The 24,780-nt window shown below is 47.1% G+C and overlaps 2 protein-coding genes across 10 annotated transcripts in view; one reads left to right on the forward strand and one right to left on the reverse strand.

Annotated features, from left to right (window-relative positions):
- The window catches only part of TP53INP2 (tumor protein p53 inducible nuclear protein 2), a 29,231-nt gene extending 14,305 nt beyond the window's left edge, over positions 1–14,926 (forward strand). Inside the window, exons 1-4 of one of the 3 annotated variants that reach the window (XM_079783627.1) lie at positions 5,275–5,529; positions 9,312–9,486; positions 9,992–10,160; positions 10,682–14,926. In XM_079783627.1, the coding sequence (XP_079639753.1) occupies positions 9,363–9,486; positions 9,992–10,160; positions 10,682–10,934 (546 nt within the window). In that variant the 5' untranslated portion in view covers positions 5,275–5,529; positions 9,312–9,362 and the 3' untranslated portion in view covers positions 10,935–14,926. Of the gene's footprint in view, positions 1–5,274; positions 5,530–9,311; positions 9,487–9,871; positions 10,161–10,681 lie in introns of those variants that run through there. The other 2 variants (XM_079783625.1, XM_079783626.1) reach the window with 2 other exon arrangements.
- Positions 14,927–15,200: 274 nt separating this feature from the next.
- NCOA6 (nuclear receptor coactivator 6) overlaps positions 15,201–24,780 on the reverse strand; it is a 100,177-nt gene continuing 90,597 nt past the window's right edge. For 2 of the 7 annotated variants that reach the window (XM_079783615.1, XM_079783614.1), the window contains exons 14-15: positions 21,466–21,614; positions 15,201–15,772 (exon numbers count right to left, since the gene is read on the reverse strand). In XM_079783615.1, coding sequence (XP_079639741.1) covers positions 15,729–15,772; positions 21,466–21,614 — 193 coding nt within the window. In that variant the 3' untranslated portion in view covers positions 15,201–15,728. The other 5 variants (XM_079783611.1, XM_079783612.1, XM_079783613.1 and 2 more) reach the window with 4 other exon arrangements.

Genomic DNA, 24,780 nt, shown 5'->3' on the forward strand with positions numbered 1-24,780 from the left:
TGAGCCAAAACCAGGGCATGTGCCCTTGACCAGAATCGAACCTGGGACCCTTCAGTCCGCAGGTCAATACTCTATCCACTGAGCCAAACTGGCTAGGGCTATATATTAGATTTTGAAAGAATACAGGTTGAATGTATTTGAACTCTAGGAGAGAGTGAAGCGGTAAGAACTGCCCCAAGTTCCTGTCCTATCCCTTATCCCTTTCATTCTTTCCTTCTGTTACCCTGCACAAGTCCTTCCCCCTCATCTAGGCTTCAATTTCCTCATCTGTAAACTTAGTCACCTAAATGATGTTTAAATAACCATTCCATGCAATTCCATTACAGATGGAAAGGTTTATTCTCCTACAAGAAGGCACTTTTTTTTTTTAGGTTCACAGGTAAGGTCCTGCCCCCAGGAGCAAAGTAGGCCCAGTGAATTCCTCTGGCAGAAAAGGGAGGGCAGTATCCACAGAAAACCAGAATAAGCAGGGAGTCTCCAGGCAACTCCAGGAATTGATATTTACACTCTATTCAGAACCTCTATCCCTGGTTTTTCTGCCAAAAACTGCTGGCGGTAAACTCTTGGCTGGAATCAAGGGAGTTGAACCAATAGAATTTCATAGAATAGGAGGGCTTCTGAGGACAGAGAGCAGGCCATGGTGAAGACGGAGGCTGCTGTTCTGGGCCCAGAGGGTAGGTAGGTAAAATCAAGGGAAAGGATGAGGGGGACAGCTTGATCCAGAGAATGGATCAGAATCTTTGAAAGATACCATTGAGCCCAGATACCTCCATTACCCAAATAAATCCCAGGGTCCCACATGGCTCAGGCTTACCACCTTCAATGTCATGGATTCTTAGAGAGGAAAGGAGAGGGGGAAAGAGGGAGCCCCCACAGGGGACAAAGCTGCAACTGAGCATGTCCCTTGACCAGAATTGAACAGGCAACCTCCTGGTGCACAGGCGACACCCCGATGAGCCACACCAGCCAGGGCAAATCTCCCCACCCCACTTTTTTTAGATTCCCCTAGCACCTTGGCTTATTTACTATTCTAAACTTAATCTCCCTGTATTATAAATTCTCTATGTTTCTGTTCACACTGAATGAGATTCTCAAGTACAGAAAAGGTTTGTCTCCCAGAAGGTAACTAGGCATTCCTGAGTGTGTGGTGAACTGAGAGCATGTAGTGCTCGAAGAGACAGGAAAATAATGTGTTTGGAGACCTCTGAGGAGAGAGGTTACTTTCTCCCAGAGAGATCTTAGAGAACTTCCTGGAGGAAGTGCCATTTGGCTAATAGATATCCTGGAGTTATGTCCCACATATTCAAATTATTCAATTTCAACTATATGACTTTAGCAAAAGAAACAAGATAGAAAAAAATCATTGTTCCATCCAGCCAGAGTGGCTCAGTGGTTGAACATCAACCTATGAAACAGGAGGTCACTATTTGATTCCCGGTAAATGCTCTATCCCCAGTTGGGGCGTGCAGGAGGCAGCCAATCAATGATTCTCTCTCATCATTGATGTTTCTCTCTCTTGCTCCCTCTCACTTCCTCTCTGAAATCAATAAAAATATATTTTAAAAAAATAATTGTTCCAAGTTATAACACTTTTAATGAGCTTCACAAAAATATTTGCACTAAGACAAAATATACTAGAGTAAGATTAGTAACTCAAGCTGTCTCTTAATTTTTATGCAAAAAACTTTTTCAACATATGTGTTGCAGTTTTCTATTGTTGTGTAACAAACCTCTACAAACTTAGGGGCCTAAGACAACACCCATTTAATTGGGGTGATCACTTCATAAAATATATAAATGTCTAACCACTATGTTGCACACCTGAAACCAATATACATATTGTATATCAACTGTAACTGAAAATTTAAAAAAAATTAAATAAATAAGATGTGCCACATTAAATATTAAAATAAGAGAGACAACACGCATTTATTAGTTCACAGTTCTAGAAGTCAGGAGTCCAGGCACAGCTTATCTGAGTTCTCTGCTCCAGGACCCACAAGGATGAAATCAAGGTGTTGGCCAGCTGTGTCTTCATCTGGAGACTCAACTAGGGAAAGTTTGGCTTCCAGGCTCCCTCAGATTGTTGGCAGAATTCATTTTCTTGTGGCCATGTTACTGAGATCCCCATTTTCTTGCTCTCTGCTGGGGACCACTCTCGGCTTCTAGAGACCCCTCCTGAATCCTTGCCATGTGGCCACCTCAACAACATGGCAGTTTGTTCCTTCAAGGCTAACATGGGTGTGTTGGGCAAAAAAAACCTATATATTTTTCACATGTAGGCTTTATAACTTTTATGCTATTTATTATTGCACACACATGTATATACTATATTTCTAAGCACAGTTAAAGATACAGAAATATGCACTGGCTCTTATTAGCTCGGTGATCTTGGGCCTCAGCAGTTTGAGCCCCAATTTCCTCATCTGTAAAATGGGGATAACATTTTGGAGAGTTATAGGCACAAAGTAAATACTAGATAAATATAAGCTGCTGATTAGTCCTGAATAGAGAGGATATAGACACAGGAGATGAGGTAGGTAAGTGGACAGGGTTCCGAAGGAGGAGGATTTTGCATCAGCAGGAAGGCTGATGGTGGTTTAGAGTGTGATCATTTGCACAGGGTGTGTGTGTGTGTTGACAGGATAAACAGAGTGGGTAAGGGCAGGTTCAATTATGCCTCCTGTTGTCACTGACTGAATGCTTACTGTGTACCAGGTACCATGAGAGGATGCCTGGCCAGCAGTGTGAATTGCATCTGGAAGTGGTAGGGAGGCAAGGAAAAGCTGTGAGCAGAAAAGGATAGGGCTCTGAGCTTTAGGGGAATCCATTTGCTCCCAGAAGAGTGGCTGGGAACCCTGCTGTCCACTCTTTCCTCCCCAGCCTCAAAGCTGGAGGGAATGCAACGCTTTCCCTTCAAAAGTTCCAAATGTGTGAATTCATGCAGGGCACTCACACCAGAGCAGCTCACATGGGTACTTGTCCACACTCACAGCACACCCACAGAACACCAAAGTCACCACCCCACCCTCACACTATGAACAGATGGACTAAAACTAAGACAGGCATTTGGCTTCCTGCCACCTGCCTCCTCTTCCTGAAATGAATCCTGTCCTGACCCCATCACACTTCATCATCAGGGGCAGTAAGCACATTTCACACAAATAAACACAGATGCTTGGAGGTTGGGAATGGAGTACTGTTTAGAAAGCTTGGAGCCAGCCGTTTTGCAGATGGGAAACTGAGTCTCAGACAAAGAAAGCGGCTTGCACAGGGCCAGGCAGTGAGCCCGGGATTAATAGAACCGTGATTGAAATCTGGATGTACTGACGATCAGACCACGGTTTTTCATGGTGTACACACGCACATACAGAGTTGCCCTCAATTCAGACATCTCTGGGTTGAATAACAAAGCTTTTTTGAGTAGGATATGGCCCCTTGTTAAAATATAGGCTTATCTGTTGGGGGAATTTGTGACTATGTCTACTTTAGGTGGCTTTGCCCATTCCATTTCTTCCCATCTCTGTCTCAGTTTCTTCATCAGTAGAATGGGAAAAATATGATCTATATTAGGGGATTCTTATGAAGATTAAATGAGTTATCAACACAGGTAAGGGATTAGAATAGTACCTAGCACACGGAAATCCCAATAGTATCATCATTATGCTGTGTTAAGGAGTGTGGTACTTTAAGAGAGCCACAGAAGGTTTTAGAGGAGGCAAGCAGTGTGACAGGAAAGGCATGTTCGGGATTATTTAGTTTAAGTCAACAAGGAGGCCAAGAGAGGGGATGAAGTTAACAGGAAGTAGATGTGATGGGCAGAGACTCGGGGTTGCACTGAATGAGTTCACTTGGGTAACACCACTCCAGGGGCCGAGACTCCTCCCTCTGGAAACCTCTGGGTATTATTTCCTGGCTCCTCCTCCTAGTTGCTAGGGCTGAGGAGTCCCTCTGGGGTTTCAGACTAGGCAGGGACAGGATTTTCTCACCAGAGCATGAAGCTCTGGCCTAACTCCCCCCCCCCCTCCATCCCCCGCCCCCCTGCTGTTGTGCCAGATGGGCAGCTCTCAGACCCACCCCACCAACCTTGCTTTCCTGAGAGAGGGCCCAGAATCTCTGGCCCTGGAGATTCTGAGGATGGGTATTTGTCGTCTCTCTCCAGCCGTTGGGAGACCTGGGAGCCTAGAGCATGGGATTGGCAGAATCCTGAGGGAGGAAAGTTGGACTCTCTGGACATGTTAAGCTTACAGATAAGAAAACTGAGACCCAGAGAGGTGACATCACTTATTTAAGGTCACACAGCAAGTTTAGGGTAGTCAGGACAGGGCCCTGTCTCCTGGAAGAGGCTGAAGCTCTCTGGGGGGGGGGGGGGGGGGGGGTGTTGTGAAGATCAAAACACAGATACGTACGGTGCTACAGCACAGTGTCTGGCACTCAGTAAGTGTTCATGAAATGTCAGCTAGTGGTCTGGCAGTGGCAATAGTAGGTACTCAATAAATGTTGAATGCATTCTTGAATATGCATCCGCATACTAACAGTAAGATTTTTGAGCCTCATTTTCTCTGCGTGTAAATCTGGACTCATAATCCTTGTCACTTGTCTGCCCAGCCCCCAGTAGCAACCGATTAAATAAGGTGTGTAAACTTCCAGTACAGAGCAGTCTCTCTAGGTCAATGTTTATTCAGCCCAGAGCAATTCCTCTCCAAGTCCTACTCTGTGAAATTTCCCCTCAGCAAACCAACTCCTCTACACTCCCAGGTGCTGTCCCAGAACTAGGAAAGGGGCAAGTCCCCCCCACCTCTCACACCTGCCCAGCTGAGGCAAAGTGGGTGAGAAAACAGAGAGTGTGTAGGGGCGAGGAGGTGAGACTTATAAAGGGGAGGGCCAGCCAGAAGACAAGTGGTGGGGAGGATGGCGGCGCACAGACGTGGTGTGGAACGGAGGAGTACAGATGGGTGGATCTGGATACAGTGTGCAGGTGAAAGGATCTGGGGGCCAGAGGGAGGGGTGAGGGCGCTGGGATGTAAGGAGGGAGTGCCGGAAGATGGGGGTTCCATGGGAAGGAGTTGGGATCTTCTCACTGAGAGATCTGTGGGCCACCCGGGGGCAGGGGACCCGAGCTCCCAGCAGTCGCACTTCCCGGCGGCACCCCGCGGCTCGGAGTTGGGCTCCAAGCCGGGGGCACTAAGTCAGCGGACGGCGGAGGAGGCGGGGAGGGGGATCCGCAGCCTGGGATTGGCCGCCGCGCCGCCCGCCAGTGACGCGGGGCGGGCGGGCCCCTTTGTGACGTCACAATCAGCTGTTTGAACGTTCCAATTTGTGCTGCGAGCCCAGCAGCAGCGGGTGCACTCACTCCAAGCCCCGCGGGCGAGCGCAGCAGCCGCGGGAGTCCCACGCGTAGCCCCGCCGCCTCCCCGCCCGGCCCCCGCGATGCCGTCCGGCCTGTGATCAGCCGCCGACCCCCGCCGTTCCGCCCAACAACTACCTCAGCGCCGCCCGCCCGGCCCGCCGCACCGCCTGGGGACCCCGGTGAGTCCCCACCAGCTTTGGCTGGGAGGCTCCCCCGCGCCCCCAGCTCCTGGGTCTTTGTTTGTCTCCGTCGGCGGCCGCCCGGACCACATTCCCGTCTCCCGATTGGCTGCCGCATGCCTGGTAGACCATGACGTCTCTCTATTTGCATTTGACATTGAAACGTCACTAAGGCCAGCCCCGCCCTCCCCCCCACAGCTCCCCGCCTCCGTACCCCCCTGCCTCCCCCCCGCCCCCGCTTCGGGTCGCTTGTCCTCCCTTGACCCGGTGGTCGCTGGGTTGGGACTGGGCCCATGGGTGAGATACGCTGAAAAGCAGTGGGGACCGGAGGGGCCGTGGCAGTTTCCTGGGTTAATCCAGGGGTTGGGGTCATGCCTCTGATCCCCTACTTTCTCCTTGCGACTTGAGAGGGGCTCGAGAATGCTGCTGGGTCTAGGTTGTTGTTGGTGGGGCCGATGGAGCTGAAGGGAGTCCTGGAGTTCCAGCCCCATGTCTTGGGGCAGCGCCAGATGGTGGCGGAATCCCCCTCCCTGCACCGCCGGGACAAACATAACATCCTCCTAATCTCTGACGTGTGTGTGGGCTTTATCGGACTTCACTCCCAGCCCCCAAACTAGGGCTCTTAGATCCCATTTCACGGAAGGGGAAACTGAGGCCCAGAGAAAGGAAGTGGCTTATTCCCCGTCGTGCAGCCAATTAGAGTCATGCCTACTGAGTGACAGATGCATTAGCCATGGGCACATGCCTAGTAGGAACTCAAGTAACAAGTTACACATCCTCCTATCACCGAGAACACTACTTTGGACCCAGTACCATCCAAATTTGATAGGGCTCCTAGGTCTCCTCACTCCTGGGTCTTTTTTCCAGGGGTTCTTTGGAGACTGGGTCCCATTTTGTGGCTCTGACCCTCACTTTGTACCTTGGGAGTCCCACAGCCCAATAAAATTGCTGTCTCCCAGCTGTTTTGACCACCAGTCATTAGCTGTATCAGGGTGTCTCCAGAGCTGATGTTGGAGTCGGGGTGGGGGGTGAGAGCTTGGCCCTTCATCACCTCCCCAACACCCAGAGTCATCAGGTAGAAGGACATGACCTGGCCTAGTGCTGGCGAATGTAAGATTTGTGTTGCCCCTCTCTGCTCTTGGAGAGAGGCAGGAGAAAGGGCAGAAGAGAGCTTCTGACTTCCTAAGTGGATGGGCCTATAGTTGGATGGGCTTTGCTCAAGGATGGGCTGGGGGAGAGGTTGCTTGGGGCTCAAGTGCTATTCTGGGCACAGCTGCTGCAGTTATTAAAGGGAATGGTTCTCCCTGGAGCAGGGCTGGGAATGTGAGAACCAGGAAGCTGGCAGGGCTGGGAAAGAAAACTCAGGAGACTCCCCAGTGGTCTTGAGAGGGGCGGGCACTGGCTGGCTGCTGCTGCTGCTACTCTTGGCTCTGTCACTGACTTGCTGTGTGACCTCGGGCAGGCAGCTCTCCCCCCACCCCAGCCTTCTTACCTCAATCTGTCTGTAATTTGAGGAGGCTCAGAGCAGGCTCTGGTACATAGTGGGTGCTCTGGAAAATGCATGATAAACCTTGGTGTCAGGAACCCCACACCCTTTTACAGCTGGGCAGGGGGGTCAGAGGGGAGCAGTGACTTGATCAAGGTCTGACTCACGTCTGACCTCTCTATCTCTTCTGCATAATGAATATTTTGGGGCACTGTTTGCACTGAGGTTTTTCTATGTACACTCTGGTCTGGATGCTCAGCGAGTGACCTGGGGCTAGGCCTGCCCTGAGAGATTTCTGTCCTCTAATCCTCGGGTTGTGAAATGGACTGGATGAATATGATCGTCCCTGAAAGAGTTCTTAACTTCTTCACCTTCTCAATGGAAAGAGCGGGGAGGGCGGGTTCTTCAACAAGGCCCCAATCTTCCCTTCCTTCAGGAAGGGGTCAAACTTTCCGGAGTTTTGGTTAACTGAGTCACTAATGCCTTCCTGTGGCTACGAGTGGTTTGGGGTATGTGGCTTGTGCTGGGCAGGTACTAGTTGGGATGGCTCAACCTTTCGTAATCCCCATAGATCTCCCACCAGGGGAGCCAGCAGCCAGGGAGCACTTCCTTCTGGAGCCTACTGTGGGTCTGCGTAAGTGGGAATACTCTCAGGATATGGGGTGTAGGGGATTCTGTGGCGAGTGTGAAAACATACCCAGGGAATAGGAGAGGTAGTCACAAGCACATAAATATCCCTGGTGGGTTAACAGTAAGAGTAGAATGCCTTCAGGGAATGGAAGTGTGGACATGCCCCAGAAAGTTCTATAGGAAGTGTGGAAACACCCTTCAAGGAAGGTGACAAATGGCCCAATAGCAAAATTACTGATCATCTTCAGGGGACCGATGTGGAGGGTCAAGCTTTAGGGACATCCGGAGAATACCCCAAGCCCAGGTCTAGTCCTGAGATAGGCTGAGGTGGGAAGAGGCGCAGTTCTATAGCCACCTCCTTGGTGTCTGCATTCCTGAAGTAAGAGGTCTCCTTCCTCATCTTCACCCAGGGAAGGGCTGATGGAGGCCTTGGATCCTGGTGTAACCCTCAGTGCTAATCCGTAAGGGCTCTTGGGGTGTGATGTCTCCCTCCCTCCACTATCACCTCCCTCTGACCTGCTGTCTCCCTGGGGCCAGGCAATATGATCTTCTTCCGAGCCAGGGGTACTGCCCTTGAGCAGAGGCTTGGGAAGAAGGGGTAAGGAGGGGGAGGGCCTGTGGGAATAGGATCTTCAAGCTCATGTTCACAGACAGAACTGAGGTCCATGCAATCACACGGTGGCGGTTCTGTGAGATTTTTGCGAGCCAGCACTTTTCAAGCCACACAAGTAGTCCTGCTTGGGAAATCATGATGGAAACCAAGGTCCCTGTCCCAGAAAAGTACACATGAACCATGGCCTTTGGCCACCAAGTTAAAAATGCCTTATTCAGACAGACACCCAGCAAAGGCAATGGAATATCGTGATTAGGGTGCTGCCTCTGGCATCTGACTACATGGGTTCAAATCCTACCTCTTTGTCTTATGATCTGTGAAACTTTGGGCAAGTTACTTTACTTCTCTGAGCCAGTTTCTTCACCTGTAAAAGAGGGATAATAATTATGCTCACTTCCTAGAGTTGTTGTGAGGATTACATCAGGTAATAGAAGTAAAGTGCTTAGTAGAGTACCTGGCACATGAATGTTAGCAATATTATGATGATGATGATAAATAATCACAACAGTGGGCAATTTCTTCCTTGCTTGGAGAACTCCTATTTACCCTTCAAGATCCAGCTTGGATGTCCAATCCTCTGGAAACCTTCCTTGACAGAGTCTGGTCACATATACCACTCTTTCCATGTCCCTAAAGCATACAATAACATTAATAATAACTAGGTGATTAATGTATTGAATGCTTACCCTGGCCAGATACTGTTCTAAGCTCTTTGTGTCTGGCTCCTTTAATTCTTATTAGGCCCTAGAGGAGAATACTATTATTAGCTCATTTAATTCTTATAAGGGCCAAGAGGAGGGTACTGTTTTCATTGCCATTTGACAGATGGAGAAAACTAAAGCACAGGTAAGTTAAATTACTTCCTAAGGTCACACAGAAGATAGAAAAACCTGCAAGCAGGCTAACCTACCAGAAAGCCCACACACTGCAAATCTTCCCCACACCTCCCTGCTGTACTCTGACCTGGTCTGGGGACTGGGGGTAGTATCCCCAGCCAGGAGCAGAGGTAGACTTCAGTCAGCGGTGACTCTGACTCCTCTCTACGCCTCCCAGGTTTTTGCACTGCTTTAGAGCGCCCCCCCGAGGCCGCTTCACTCTCCCAACATGTTCCAGCGCCTCACCAGCCTGTTCTTCAGCAACCCCCCGCCCCCCGAGGACCTCGACTGCCCCCGAGCCTTCGTCTCGGAGGAGGATGAAGTGGACGGCTGGCTTATCATTGACTTGCCTGGTGAGGCCTAGGTCCGGGGCCAGGACTCTTAACTCGTGGCCCTGTGAAGGTCAGATGGCCCAGCAGCGGCGGGAAGGGAGCTGCTAGGCGATTGGGGGAGTTCCCTCAGGTCTACTGGGCAAACTGGGGCTGAGACAGCGACCTTGGAGGTGGGGTACAGGGTTCCATCCCAGGCCAGCCGGGCCGTCTTCTTGGCGGCGCAGTGTTGGGGCCCTAGCGAGACGCTTGGCCCGTGGGTGCCCCGTGGGCGCGACGGGCAGGGCTGCGGGTCTGACTAACGATGCCCTTTCTCTCCCCACCCCCCTGTGTCCGGTGTGTGTGTGTGTGTGTGTCCCTCCCCGCTGCGCCTCCTCCCCCGCATGGCTCCCCCTCCCGCGCCCCGCAGACAGCTACGCGGCTCCACCCAGTCCCGGGGCCGCTCCTGCCCCTGCGGGCCGCCCTCCGCCCGCACCCTCCTTGATGGACGAGAGCTGGTTTGTTACCCCTCCCGCCTGTTTTACTGCAGAAGGGCCCGGACTCGGGCCCGCCCGCCTCCAGAGCAGCCCCCTGGAGGACCTCCTCATCGAGCACCCCAGCATGTCCGTTTATGTCACCGGCAGCACCATAGTGCTGGAGCCTGGACCCCCTTCCCCGCACCCCGACGCGGACCTGCCTGACGGCGACCTGAGCGAAGGGTGAGCGGGCTGGGGCGGAGGCCGGGTCGGGCCTGGAGGCTTGGGGAGCAGCCCAGGGGCAGGGACGGGGCCTTTAGAGGAGAGTCTTGGAGGCAAAGGGTCAGGCCTCCAGGCCGGGGCAGGGCTAGGGCGGGTCTGACGGCAAAGGGGCGGGGCTTTAGCTGGGGGCGGGGCTTTAGCTGGGGGCGGGGCTCAAAGTCTTGGGGCGGGTTATGGGGCTGGAGGGGCAAGGCCAGAGCGTCTTCTAGAGGCTTTTACAAAAGGCGAGGGCCGAATTGGAGTTTGGAGTCGAATCCTCCCTGGGTTCCGGTTTTTACCTGTCGAGGGGCTTAGAACCACGGAGGTATCCCCAGGTTAGCTTGGAGGAAGGGCTGGTACAAGACGGGCGTTGGGCGCCCCCTTCTGAACTGAGACAGCACTGCAGCGCCAGGGCGAGGGTGCGGGAACCCGGTGGGAAGAGGCTGGGCTCACCTTGGCTCCGCTCGGTCGGGCCCTGACCTGGCCCTGCTCTGTTCCCGCAGGGAGCTGGCGCCTGTCCGCCGCGAGCTCCGCGCGCCGCACCACGCAGCCGCCCCTCTGCCGGCGCGGGCCGCGCTGCTGGAGAGGGCAGGCCAGGGGCGGCGGCTGCAGCGGGCCCGGCAGCGGGCGGAGCGCCATGCACTGAGCGCCAAGGTGATGCAACGGCAGAACCGCGCCCGCGAGAGCCATCCGCGTCGGCCCAAGCACCAGGGCAGCTTTATCTACCAGCCGTGCCAGCGCCAGTTCAACTACTGAGCGTCCGCCGGCCCCACCACAAACCCTTTGCCGCCCCCCGACCGCTGTCGGGCCCCCCTGCGGCAGCCAGTGTGTTGCTCCAGGGGCGCCCGCAGCCCACCTCGGGCTGATTACACAACCTCCCCCTCAAGTGTGTGAGGTGGGGTGATAGCCCCCTTTTCAATCCCCTTGGTTTTCCCAGCTCTGATTCTCTAATCCACCTCTGGACCTCCTCCTGCCCTTTACTCTCTTTCTTCTGGCCCCCATCCTCAACATCTATCTAATCTCTCATCTCCCATACTGACACTCCGTCCTTCCTTTTCTGGTCCCCATCCTCGCCTCTGCCCTGACAGTCCCCTTTATCTTTGCCCTCCATTCCTCTACCTCTGGCCCACCCCTATTTCTCGGAGTCTCCTTTTCCAGTCCCAGATCTAGCTGTTTCCTTACCTTCAATTCCCACTTTACAAGCCTCACCCTATCTTATGTTTGGCACTACACTCGCTCCTGCTTCCTTATTATTCATTTCCAATAATTCCCTCCCAACGGGTGGGGTGGGGGGAGGGAGGTTGAGACTAAAGGTTTCTATGTTTAGTCTCACCCTTCCCTCTCACCCTGGGGGCTGGGCTCCTTGTAGTGGCTTAGGCCTAGAAAGGTAAAGTATGTAGAAGAGGACTGTGAGATGTGAATTAAAGGGAGAAGGTGGAGGGAATTGAGGGGAAGAGGCAGCCTACTGGAAGTGTAGACAGGACAGGTTGAGAAGCTGTAGGAAGCAGGGCACCATGGGAGCTGGTACTGTGTGCTTGCTCAGAGATTGGCCTAACCCTGCCCTCAGGCTGGAGCCTGGAATCTGCCCCCACTTCCCTTTCCTATAATCTCACCTCCCAAATCTCTTCCTGAAATCTACCCCTCTGCAGGCCCAAGTCTGAAAGGCTTAAACCTACCCCCAACATGTCACCCCAGGAGTAGAGGCTGGGCAAGGCCCTGCCATCCTGGCCATCTATTCACATGTCCAAGGTGCTAGAACTAGCTTAGGGGAGATGCAGGCCAGAGGGCTTCTAGGCGGGGAAACTGCACACCCCAGTGTAAGAATGCAGAAGAATGATGCTGAGGAGGACAAGCTGTGGGTGAAGCCATCCCAAGACTGACAGCTCAGCGTTCATCTTGTCTCTGGCTTTGTATTTCACACCCTGCCCAGGATGGCTCATAAACACTCCAGGGTAGGAGGCCAGGAGCTTCACTGTCCTAATCCCCAAAGTCCCTCTCCAGGTTCTGGGCCATAAGGGCCACGCTCCATTTTCTTCCTGAGTGCTCTCTTCCTTTCTAGGCTGCTGGGGAGAAATGGGTGCCCTATGGTTCCCCTCCCCTTCTTTTCCAGTAAATACCTGGAGGAGGGAACCTGAATCCCTGGGTGAAACAGAGGGAACAGGGGTGGCCAACTTTCCCCTTCTCATGGTGGGACTGAATTTTGGGCTTAGACACCAGCAATAGCCTCTTGGGATGCCCCAAGTTGCTTCCCTTTTTTTCCTTCTGTCCTTTACTAGTGTGTGCTCTTTCTTCCTTGAAACTTAAGATTTCCTGTTAGGAACTAACATAGGTCTTCCCCCTCACCCTAATTCCAGGTTTCTAGGTTTCACAGTCAAGTGGAGGCTTGGAGATAATTCTGCATTCCCATGAGGGCAAAGGCAGCTGCCCTTCCTGACCCTGTAGCCCCAAGCCTCATGTGGGATGTATAGGTAAGGGAGGGGGTAGGCCCATGGATACTGGGATGGGGACAGAGGAAGCCCTATTGGGGGTCTCCTATCCAAGGGAGTAAGCCACATCTACACTAAGAACAGACAAAAGTCCCCACGCCAGTCCATTAGGGCCCCAGTAGTTGGCAACCTTGTTCCTGGCCCCAAGCTTCTCCTTCAGTTATGACCTAGTCACATTTTTCTTCCAGCTACCCCTTGGTCACTTCACAGCCAGCGTAGGGTCTTCAGCACTTCTAAGAGCTGAAATTCCCTCCAACTCCTCTTGTCTACGCCTTTGCTGCCAGCTGGGGCCTAGGCTCAGTCCTGGGTAGTTCCTTCTTGTGGTGGAAGAATAATAGGGCATTAGGTTCAAATTTCAAAAGGCCCCTCCCTCACCCATATTTCTGGAGCTCCTGTAGTTCTAGAATCTTCCAATCTCATCACCTGGCTGATTGCAATGCTCATAGGTTTTTGTACTTTCCTATAGATTCCGTAGTATTTGAGTGTGGCAATATTTTAATTGTGTATAGATTTCTAAGAACCAACATTACTCAGTCTCCTGCTAGTCTAACTCCTGAAGCATCATACTGTATTGACTGTGTATGTGCCTTTCACCTTGAGCATGCTTCAGGATTTTTTTTAAACCACAGAACTTGAATATATGAGGGAACCAGAATTCACAAAGTCCTATGCAACCTTAAGACAGGTGGGGGGCTAGAGAGTCTGTCTTGACTGATACTTTCAGAGAACCCTGGAGAAGTTTGTTCCAGTTTGTATTAATTCTTGTCAATACTACCAGCACTTTGCCAAAACTGAGTTTGTCAGAGGGACCTGTTTCTAGAGTGAGTCCCAATTACATCAAAGGGTGGCTTACAGTGATTCCCCAATATGTCTGAGTGCTCTCTTCAAGCTGGGTGTCACTTTCCAGCCTTTGCCAGTCTGGCCCCAGCAGGGTATCACATGTGTATGAATGCAGTTTGCTGCTGTTTGGAAGTATGCCTGCTCCCAACTCCTGCCGGTACCCTGATCAATTTGCTCTGACCCCTAATATCTTAGGTGCAATAAGGACCCCACCAGAGCTCTTGGAGGCCTCCTCAGATCCATGTGGCTTTATGTGGGGACTGAATGCAGACACACTATACCCCCTATATCTTCCCACTTTTCCTGCCACCTAGTTCCAAATGGAACCAAGTAGAGTGCATCCCTCTTGGGTGTTTTGTGTTGAGACTGGCTGAAACGAGGAGACTCTGGTTGACCATGTTGTGACATTTCAACAGACTCAAGGACACAACCACCTCAACACGGTCATGTGGCATGCCTGTGTATGTGTGTAACAGAATTCTGATTGTTAGATTGTAATGTTATTCCTCTATGGGAGAGAAAAATATAAAGAAAAACAAATAAAAATCTATTTAAAGCACATTATGCTTTCTGTCTGAATAGAGGTAAAGTCTGAGAAGCACTTCGTACTCTCAAGCACAGCACTGGCAGGGTATTACTATTAGGCTGGCTTTGGTTCTCGTGTATGTCCTAAGAGAAGGAAGAGGGTAGATAAGCTTGCTGGGAACAGAGTCAGACAGCATGGGGTCTGACTCATAAATAACTACTTTTAGAGGATTCTTATAATGTAAGACATATATAATAAGACAGTTGAAATAGAGATGAGACTAAGAGCACGACAGAGAATCACCAACTCATCCTTTTGATCTCGGGCACTGAGTTATGGCAATGGCAAGGAGCTACTGCAGGGGAAAGGATGGAGTATATGTCTAGCTGTTAGGAGATATAGCAGAAGGCTGAGACCCATGCCAAGACAAGGACAGGGCCCCAAGCATCTGAGTCTCCTGAAGGTAGGTAGGGAGTAGGATGGGAGCAGAAGCAGCTGGTTTGTAGATATAAGTGTTTAGGTAAGAATTAAGCCAGGAAAGGGAAAAACCTGGGGATGTTGATAGATCACCACTAAGCCGGATGCAGATGAGTTAAAGGGCAGCCAAAGAGTGGAATGTAATGGGCATCTTTGAAGATCATAACACAAAATGACTGCTTTTATTTGGGGACTGCCCATCTAACCACAGAACTGGAATGAAGGTGGAAAGCTGACCTAAACTGGGCTAGATTCTTGATGCTGTTAAAAAGATTCTTGCTGATCAGGCTGGGTTTATCTTGAATGGAGAAGGTATAAACATAGTTGTTTTGGAGCAATCCATCATGTGCCCAGAGAAGCAGTTGTATGAAGTGGAGAAAAAGTGCTATCTGGGTTGCTGATGACTTCCTGTCTCTAGAAAATCCTGGGTGGCCTCTGATCCTCTCTAAATTGATTGTTATTTGCAATAAAAAGATTTGACCAACATATAAAGTGTGCGGTACAGTGTTGTAAAGGGCTAGTTTCTTCAAAGCTAAGAATGAGTTGAGTGAGCAAGACTGCATTTTCCTCAACTTGTCAGATGCAGCTCAGGTGCAATCAGGACAAGATGGGATTCTAATTCACAAAGAAGGCTGTTCCTATTCACTTATGATTCAAAGAAAAGCACTTGCTCACCAAATAGTCCCCTATCAATAACATACATTTATGTTCTAAGACAATTACATTTATTTAACACATTCAGTATTTCACATTGTACAAATCCTTAGATTCTCTTTATTCACTGGTCCATTTCTACAACAAATACATCCAAAACACTATTTAATAAAATTATTTACAACATTTCCAAATGAGAAGATTCCTTTTGTCCCCACTACTGCTACTCACACAGTACTTCCACAGCACAATACATCATTAGACCTAAAAATGCTCACCCTGTACTCTAGGCTGCTTAGGAAATGTGAAAACTAATAACATAATCACATTAGCTCCTCTCAATACATGGCAACATTTTAGAAACCTTGAACTTCATCAACACCAAAAGGGTTCAACAACTCTGCTTTTCTTGTTGCACTTTATGAAACAGGTTGCAGGGACTAGGAAAAGGGCCACATTATTAAAATGACTAGCTGTACAGAAAGTGATTTTAAAAAGTCACAGCTCAAAACTGCTTTTTGTAAAATTCATACACATTTACAAGTATCAAGTCGCTGTCCAGCTTGTTTACTTGGATTTTCTTCGCTTGGATTGCACCGCACTGGTTATGTCTGTGGGGGAAAGGAAGGACATGTTCAGCTAGGCAACTTTTTATAGCAGTGCCTTTTAGGCAGTCCACAAGAACACAGATTAACCTACGTGGAGCCCTATTGGCTCTGAATCAGTCTAAGGCCGTGGTCGGCAAACTGTGGCTCGCGAGCCACATGCGGCTCTTTGGCCCCTTGCGTGTGGCTCTTCCACAAAATACCACGGCCTGGGCGAGTCTATTTTGAAGAAGTGGCATTAGAAGAAGTTTAAGTTTAAAAAATTTGGCTCTCAAAAGAAATTTCAATAGTTGCACTGTTGATATTTGGCTCTGTTGACTAATGAGTTTGCCGACCACTGGTCTAAGGGCCTCAGAAGGGGCACTCAGTGTGAAGAGGGTTTCCGGCTTCTGTGTACTAGAACCTGGCAACTGGGAAAATGTGATACAGGTGGTGGGAGATGAAGCACACATACTTGGTTGGAAAAAGTGGCAGGAAGGGGAAAGCTTCTTTAGCTAGGCAATTCACCCCACAATCTCCATCACCAAATCCCATCACCCAAAGAAATGATGGATAGACTTGACAGTGCTTTTGATGAGAAATCAATGAATGATGCGACACCCAAGTGAGTCAATTGTGCCTGAGTGCAAAACAAGTCTGGATCCCTTTTGGAGCCACGCCATTGTTTTGCAGTACTGAACTCATTTTGCCATGCTATAGCCAAAGTTTCTAAATAACATGGCCATGACCCTTGGCCAACAAGTGTCTAGCCAGGTATATTATCATGGCTGTGGATACATACAGGCATATAAGCAATTCAGAGCAAGCCACAGCCTACTCTGTGAGCCCAGGTGAGCCTGAGGACTTCAAGGAAGAGGTGCACAAACTGAGTGATTTACACACAGGGTAACAGTGACAGAATTCCTTTAATTCCTTTGTATTATCATAGTGTCTTACATCAATCAATTCAATTTTATCTCATATTTAAATTATGTTTCTAAAAAACTTTTCCATACAAGTTTCTTAGAGCAGAGTACAATGAAGAGTTTGAATTTCTCCAAATGTAAACATTTAAAATCTCATATTGATCTTAAAAATTCACCCTCATTCTTCATGCTGCTACATAGATATTTTGGTTTTAATATGAAAACAGTATTTTAAACTTACTTCCTATCAAGGAGAAAAAAATTTTCTAACACATTAATATGTGAAATGAATCAGATTTATCTATTTCTGAAAACTAGGCTGAATTTTTGGATGCTGCATTTTAGATTTGGTGTTCTAAGCAATTTTTCTTCTATTTTGTATCATAATATTTTGAGAACCCAGATTCAAAAGGTAGATGTAAAAAGCAGTATTAATTGCTAAGAAGTGAGGCTTTGATGACTTTCCAAGAGGTGACCTGTGCAATGTTTTTGGAAATTTCAATATGTCACATATTGAAACTGAATATATATATATATATTTTTTGCTGGAAGGTCATGTTGCTTGTGCTATGGGATAGAATCAGTCTCTCTGATTTCCCATTAGTCTTTTGCTAATCAGAGGACAGTTAATCTGACAGAATGCTGATAATGGTGTTCATTTTAATCACATGTAATTTAGAGTCTCACACAACCAAAATTCCCCTTAATTCTTTTACTTTCAACATTTAAGCTTCATTGTCACAGTAGCAAGCTGGTCATTTGCAGTAAAAATATACAGTTTTGTCTTGACTGAATATTCATCCTTAGAAAAATATTAATTAGGTCAACTTTGGAAGCTTTTCCTTTGTTGTGATATGAAGGATCAAGTGGTGTGTCTGAGAAACACATATGTGGCTGGGAAAAGAGGTGAAGAGTGTGTAGGGAGGGGGTCCTGGGTAAGCAACTTCAGGCTTTCCCTCCCCATCTCCTTCCATCTGTTACTGCTCCAAAGAACCCAAAGATCTGGCAGGCTGCCTCTGCTCCTGAGGATAAATCAATGAGTGGGACCCTGAGTAAACAACTGATTTATGCTAGAAACAAAAAAAGTAATCTTTTAGATACAGGTGGAGGATGGTATCTAAAAGATACCATGAGGAAAAAAACATATCGACCTGATTCTGAAGTCTCTTATCACCTTCCCTGGATAAATCTAGCCAATCTGGGTCACCGAACTAACTCATTTTTAATGTGTTTATAAATCTGTCTGAAAAGATGAGTTTTTTGTTTTGTGATTCAATTTTATACTCTCAACAAAATGTTACCATTTTTACTACTCATTCTAAGTGACTGATGGTACCTTCAGGGTGTGCATCAGGCATGTTCCTAAAGGTTGCCTAGTTTATCTGACTGAGCATAATCCCAATCCCAAGACCCAACCCCCTTCAATATCATACTGGCAAAAAAAAAACCAAAACCATCACATATATTGTCGAAAAAATTGCTTTTTAAACCATCAAGGATTTTACAAATTAATGTAAAGATAGATATACAAATAGATCAAAAACTAATAGTGGAGTTACAGCATTCATATATTCATATTTTAGAACTATATGGTAAAAAAAACTGGGTTAATAACGGTCTTTCAGGAAGTTGTCAATTTAAATTGGTAATTTGATACGGGCATTTTTCAACCTGGTTGTCTCATTGTGACATTAAGCAAACTTGGCCAAATCTACAGTACAAGATTCTATTAAATCTTCCAGTAGGTGGGCTTTGCTTTACTTTCGAGGAATTTTAGAAACTGAACTTGACTTTGCTCACTTCATTGGTCTTTTTACTGTACTACTTCTAGCCAAGATTTCTATTTAATTGTAAAAAAATTCTGAACATTTCCTTTCAAAATTTGCATGTCTGGTTTCTAAATGATGCAACAAGAATGCAGTTTCAGACAGTTATCGTTCAGGGTTTTTCTCCCATAAGATATATCTAATTATGTCTGTTCATTTGTATTTCCACAACAACAACAACACTTCTGTTTTAAGAATATCTGTACACTCTATGTTTTTATTGTTTTTTTATATATATTTTATTTCAGAGAGGAAAGGAAAAAGAGAGAGACATAGAAACATCAATGATGAGGAAGAATCATTGATCAGCTGCCTCCTGCATGCCCAACACCAGGGATTGAGCCCACAACCCGGGCATGTGCCCTGACTGGAATTGAACCATGACCTTCTGACGCTCAACCACTGAGCCACGCCGGGCAGGCCATTCTATGTTTTTAGATTGTTGGTTCTCAAGTCACTGGCTGTGGGTATGGTAGGGTTTTCACCCCACTTTGCTGTCAGAGGTATCTCAGGGCTCCACAGGGACACCCACAGCTGCTGCTGACTACAAGTTGCTATGAACTTCCCTAATATTAGCCTATTTTCCTTGGTTTCTAACTTATGCATTGAACTTCATGTTTTTAACTACTGATCCTTTTCCCTGGTTGAAAATATAACACAAAATTATACACAGAAGAGTAAATAAAGAATGATAAGGGAAAAAGAATCATTTCTGTGTTGATGGGGAACTCCTCATGCCAGGAGAACTACTCATTTGCATATTTATAAACAACACTTCTGATCAAGTCCAATTTTAAAGAGTTCACTGATTTGTGGGAGCCAATTCCTGTGTTTGTAATTAAAAGTGTGTGTGTGGGAAATCCAACCACCTAAAAACAAAACAACTGATTAGAGTATAACCTATCAACCATGTGGGCCTCCCTGAACTTGCCCAGAAATCATCCATCCCACTTGCTCCAAGCTGGCAGTCTAGTAGGCCTCAACCAACATGATATAAGCAAACTGTGTTCTCACAGCAGGAACATGATTAATGCTACCGTTTCCTCAATAATTCAAAAGTACCAATACTTCTCATTACAAACTACTCATAATATTTCTTAGCTTTCAAGATTCTTGTGAAAAACACACTATTTCTGATTTTGTTTCTGCATATCTGACCAAAATCTTATGAGTACAAAAAGGCAAAATGCTTTTTCTCTTCAAAACTTAAGAACTGATGCTGCAGGAAGATGTTCTAGGTCCCCAGCACTACACATTTCCAAGTTTGAGAACCATAACTTTTAGAAACCAGCTTGATATTTTATGATCACTCCATGGATATGCATTCAAATACAATTACAGAAAAGCTATTTTATGGCTTTGGTTCACATCTGGATACAACATGGCTGGCCAAATAATATATATATATTTATGCTTTAATTTGGATCCAAGAGCCCTAACACTTAAAAATCCAAAGAGCTACAGCACTCATTTCTGATTTAAAAGGTAACTTACCCTAGGACAGTTAAGAACTGATAACCTGAGGGCTGATGTGGAGATCTATACAATTGTGATTCTTGGGGTCTGGCCAGAGCTCTGCCATCCTCTAGGGAGATACTCAGCACCCCTCTGAAGACCACAAAGTCATTATGGCCTCTACTAAGCTATTTGCTAAACTTCAGAACATGTATGGGGCAGGTATTCCAACATGATTATCATCACTTTGGAATAATGCCCAGTTTAAGTATACAAGCCTATTCCCCACCCCTTTTCTAAAACTGGTTCCAGCTTTCCATCTCTTCTTGGGATTACACTCAAACAACTGAGCTACACCAGCCAGGGCCATGTTGACACTTTTAGACTTTAATTCTAATGGTAATGAATGGTAATGGTAAATCATTGAAGGGGTTTAAGCTGGATAGCAATAAAGATGGAAAAAGTGGATGAATTTGGGCCACCTAACATAAAATCAGCAGCTTTTTGTGATGGACGTGAGAGTGAGGGAGAGAGGTGCCCAGGAGGACTTGCCTAACAATAGATGGTGGTCCCAATCACTGAGGTGGGGAACAATGGCAGAGCATCTGACACTGGGGGTGAAAATCACAAGTCTGTTTTCAGACATGTTGAATTTCAGGTCCTGTTAAGGATATACATGCAGTTATCTAAAATCTCTAGAGGTCTGTACTAAAAATCAATTCATGAGTAGTCTATGAAAGGTTCTAACTGAAGAAGGGAGGCATGAATGAGATAAGTTAGGGAGAAAATATAAGTTGAAGAAAAAAGACAACTTAGGATTGAAGTTTGAGGAAGGCCAACACGTAATGTCTGGGTACAGAGATTGAGAAGAAGCAGTCAGAGTAGTCAGAAAACTATTGGGAGCTCTGGGTCATAAAAGCCAAGGGCAGAGTTAGTTAAAAAAGGAGATAATAGTCAACAGAGAAGAGAAAACTGGTAGTGTAATGGTCTTGAGAAGATCAGAGAAGGCGGGATCGAAGGCATTGGCCTTCAACTTGAGGAGGGACAGCTACTCTATAATAGTAGGAGCAAAGGAGGATATTGGTAGATTTATGTCTTCGTAGTGAGAGTAGAGGGATTCTATTTTCTCTGGGAAGAGGTGAGAGTCTCTGCTGAGAAGAGAGGAGAAAGTAAGGGTTGTAGGTTTAAAAACAGTAGGGAGGGGAAAAGAGAGTTGATTACAGAAATAGAGAAAGATGGCTGGGCCATGTTACTGAGGACACATCTGAAGTGGTGACAATGAATCAATCTGCCTGTAATGTTCTCTTTTCTAACAGTGCTTGCTGTTCTTGTGTACGCACACAAAAAACACAAAGTTAAATGAACTAACAAATAAAGGACCAAACAGAAGTCAAAGTAACTTGACAAGTTTGAGAAATAGATGCAAAAATGAAGGAAAAAGTCCTCTGCGGCTGTGATAAGGATCCCATTCTTCTATTTGACCTACAAATAGTACCCACACCCCACTGCTAACCTTTAGTAGAGCTGGAGGCTGAAGCAGGCCGAGAGGATCGCTTCCGATGTCCATTTTCCACACTTTCAGAAGCCACAGGTGGTTCTTCAGTTCGGGAATTTCTCCGGCTTGGGGTTTTGGACTTTTCAATTATCTCTTTGGGATCACTGCTGACAGACGGAAGCACAAAGTTTCCAAGGAGGTGAGGGAATCAAGTCACACAAAAACGGGTTCTTCAGATAAGAGTTTCATTCATAAGGCAGGAGAACTATATAGTCATTCTGGAGAGAACCCTGGGACAATGAGCACAATTACCTTCTATAATTACTGACAATTTAAAAGTGAGTCTAACTCATTACATTAGTAAAAATAAAGGATTAAAGCAGAATGCTGGTGAAATTGTGTAAAACAGGTAAAAGACATGGAACTTCACACATAAATCACCCAACCTCCTCACCCATTTTCCTAAGATAATATTATCCCCCTTCAAAAGTTAAGAGTACCTAAAATCTAGAAATTACTAACATATGCTGGCATTTACTATGAACCTGGTGTAGTCAGATATTGGCTTATTACAAGTCATATTACAGAAGAATATACATGGGAATATATTCACAATACACTGATGGACATATTGATTGTCCCTATTTTAATCCCCTTTTTTAGTATGCGAAGATTTTAAATTGGTAATATCCAGTATTATTGAGGGTATAGATACAGAAATTCCTGATGGAGTGTAAACTGTGTACCGCAATGGTTTTCAATAGGGGGTAGTTTTGCCTCCTTGGGGACACTTAGCAATGTTGGGAGACATTTTTTTATTGTCATTTTGGGGTGGGCAGGAGATGGATGCTATTAACATCTTTAAGTGGCACCTACCAGGATGCTACTAAACATCCTATAATGCATAAGACAGGCCCCCACTCCCAATAATTATCTGATCTAAACTGTCAGTAATGCTGAGGCTGAAAAACCATAGTATAATCCTCTGGCTCAGCCATTCCATTTCTAGATGCCTAAGGAAACAAATGTTTTTATAGAGCTCTAATTCCACACCAGATTGTCAAAGCATTTTATTCATATTAATGAAAACAGAGGACATAAATGCTTAACAATAGATCAGTTAATTAAATCATGATACATTATATGCAGTCATGAAAATTACGTTGTAAAGGTTAATGATAAAAACTGTTCATGAGACTTCTGGTCAAGATGATGGTGTAGGTAAATGTGGTACTGGACTCCTCCCAGAAGCACATCAAAAATACAACCAAATTACAGAACAACCATCATTCAGAACCGCCTTAAATCTAGATGAATGTAAGTCCTACAACTAAGAATTTAAAGAAGCCACATTGAGCCCTATCCAGTTTGGCTCAGTGGCTAGAGCATCAGCCTGTGGACTGATGGGTCCTGGGTCTGATTCTGGTCAAGGGCACATGTCTGGGTTGCGGGTTCGATCCCCAGTTAGGGGCGTGAAGGAGGCAGCTGATCAATGATTCTCATCATTCATGCTTCTATCTCTCTCTCCCTCTCTCTTCCTCTCTGAAATCAATAAGAAAAATAAAGAATAAAAAATAAAGAAGTCACATCAAGACTGAGCTGAGCCCTAACCGGTTTGGCTCAGTGGATAGAGCATCGTCCTGCGGACTGAAGGGTCCCAGGTTCGATTCCGGTCAAGGGCATGTACCTTAGTTGCAGGCCCATCCCCAGGGGGGAGTGTGCAGTAGGCAGATGATCAATGTTTCTCTCTCATTGATGTTTCTAACTCTCTATCCCTCTCCCTTCCTCTCTGTAAAAAAAAAAGAAAAAAAAAAAAAAGACTGAGCTGATAGGCAGGCCCCATATCTGAGACTCCATCAACCTGGCTTACACTGTCCACCCCTCCCTGGTGATTCCCTGAGGTACTGCCCCCACACAACCTGGCCCATCCAAGCATTTTCCAGTGGCTTTTTTTTTTTAAAATATAAAAAAAAACGGATAAAAATCTATCTATATAAAACCCTAATATGCAAATAGACCGAACAGCGGAACAATTGAACAACTGTTCACTATGACGTGCGCTGACCACCAGGGGGCACGTGCGGAACATGGCGGGCATCTGCAGCAGGTGGCAGAGCGTGGAACATGGCGGGCATCAGCTGCGGCGGGATGGTGGAGCAGGGAGTGCGGGTGCCAGACTAAGGCGGGGCGCCAATCACTGTCATTGGGGCGAGCCTCTGGTGGTTACTGAAAATTCTATGCTCCTATGCGCCGTGGTCCTGCTTGGCACTTGCACCTGCTGCCGGTACCAGCCCCACTCACATCTGCTTCTGGAGCCTGAGCCGCTGCTTGCACCCGCTGCTAGTGCCCAATGCTGGCCCCGATTCGATCAGGGCAGCAGCCGCTGCTCGCATCCACTGATGGTGCTGGCCCTGCTTGCACCTCCTGCTGGCGCTGGCCCCTATCGCTCCACGCGGTCAGCAGGTGTGAGCTGGGCAGTGCAGGAGTGGGAGCAGGGCTGCCGGCAGACAGGGGACCAGGACCGCGGCAGGAGGGGCTGGGCGGGGGCACGGAGACCTGCCCCTGTGCCCACTGCAGCCTCACAGCCCACAGTTCCTTTCAAGATGCACAAATTCATGCACTGGGCCCCTAGTATGAATAATAAAATGGCAATAAATAAGATGGGAGGGAGGTTGGAGGGATGGTGAAAAAGGTGAAGGGATTTAGAATACTAATTGGTAGTTACAGAATAGTCATGGGGATATAGAGTATGAAAGAAAAAAAAATATGCATATATGCATAGCCCACGGACACAATGTGGTGAAAGCTGGGGCAGGGGATAGGCAGAAAGGGGCAAGTGGGGGAAAATGGAGGACATCTATAATAGTGTCAACAATAAAAAGAAAAACTGTTCATGGTATCATAGTGAGGAAAAATGCTACTAACATTATGTATAGTATAATCCCATTTTCATAATATATATTGAATATATACATAACCACATATGAATGGATAGTGTGAGATATACGTGTGTGTGTGTACAATGAATAGCATTTATATAGGGTATCCCAAAAATGTATACACACACTTTGAATAATTATAAAGGCTGGGTTTATTTGTGTGTGTGTGTTTTTTGTTGTTGTTAATCCTCACCCAAGGATATTTTTCCATTGATTTTTAGGGAGAGTGGAGAGAGAGGAAAAGATAGAGAGAAACATCAATGTGAGAGAAGCACATTGATTGGTTGCCTCCTGCACAAGTCCCAACCAGGGCTAGGGCCTGAGGAGCCTGCAACCAAGGTGCATGCCCTTGACCAGAATCGAACCCAGGACCCTTTGTCCACAGGCCGATGCT

The sequence above is a fragment of the Cnephaeus nilssonii genome, assembly GCF_951640355.1.
Source record: "Cnephaeus nilssonii genome assembly, chromosome: 11".
Taxonomy (NCBI): domain Eukaryota; kingdom Metazoa; phylum Chordata; class Mammalia; order Chiroptera; family Vespertilionidae; genus Cnephaeus; species Cnephaeus nilssonii.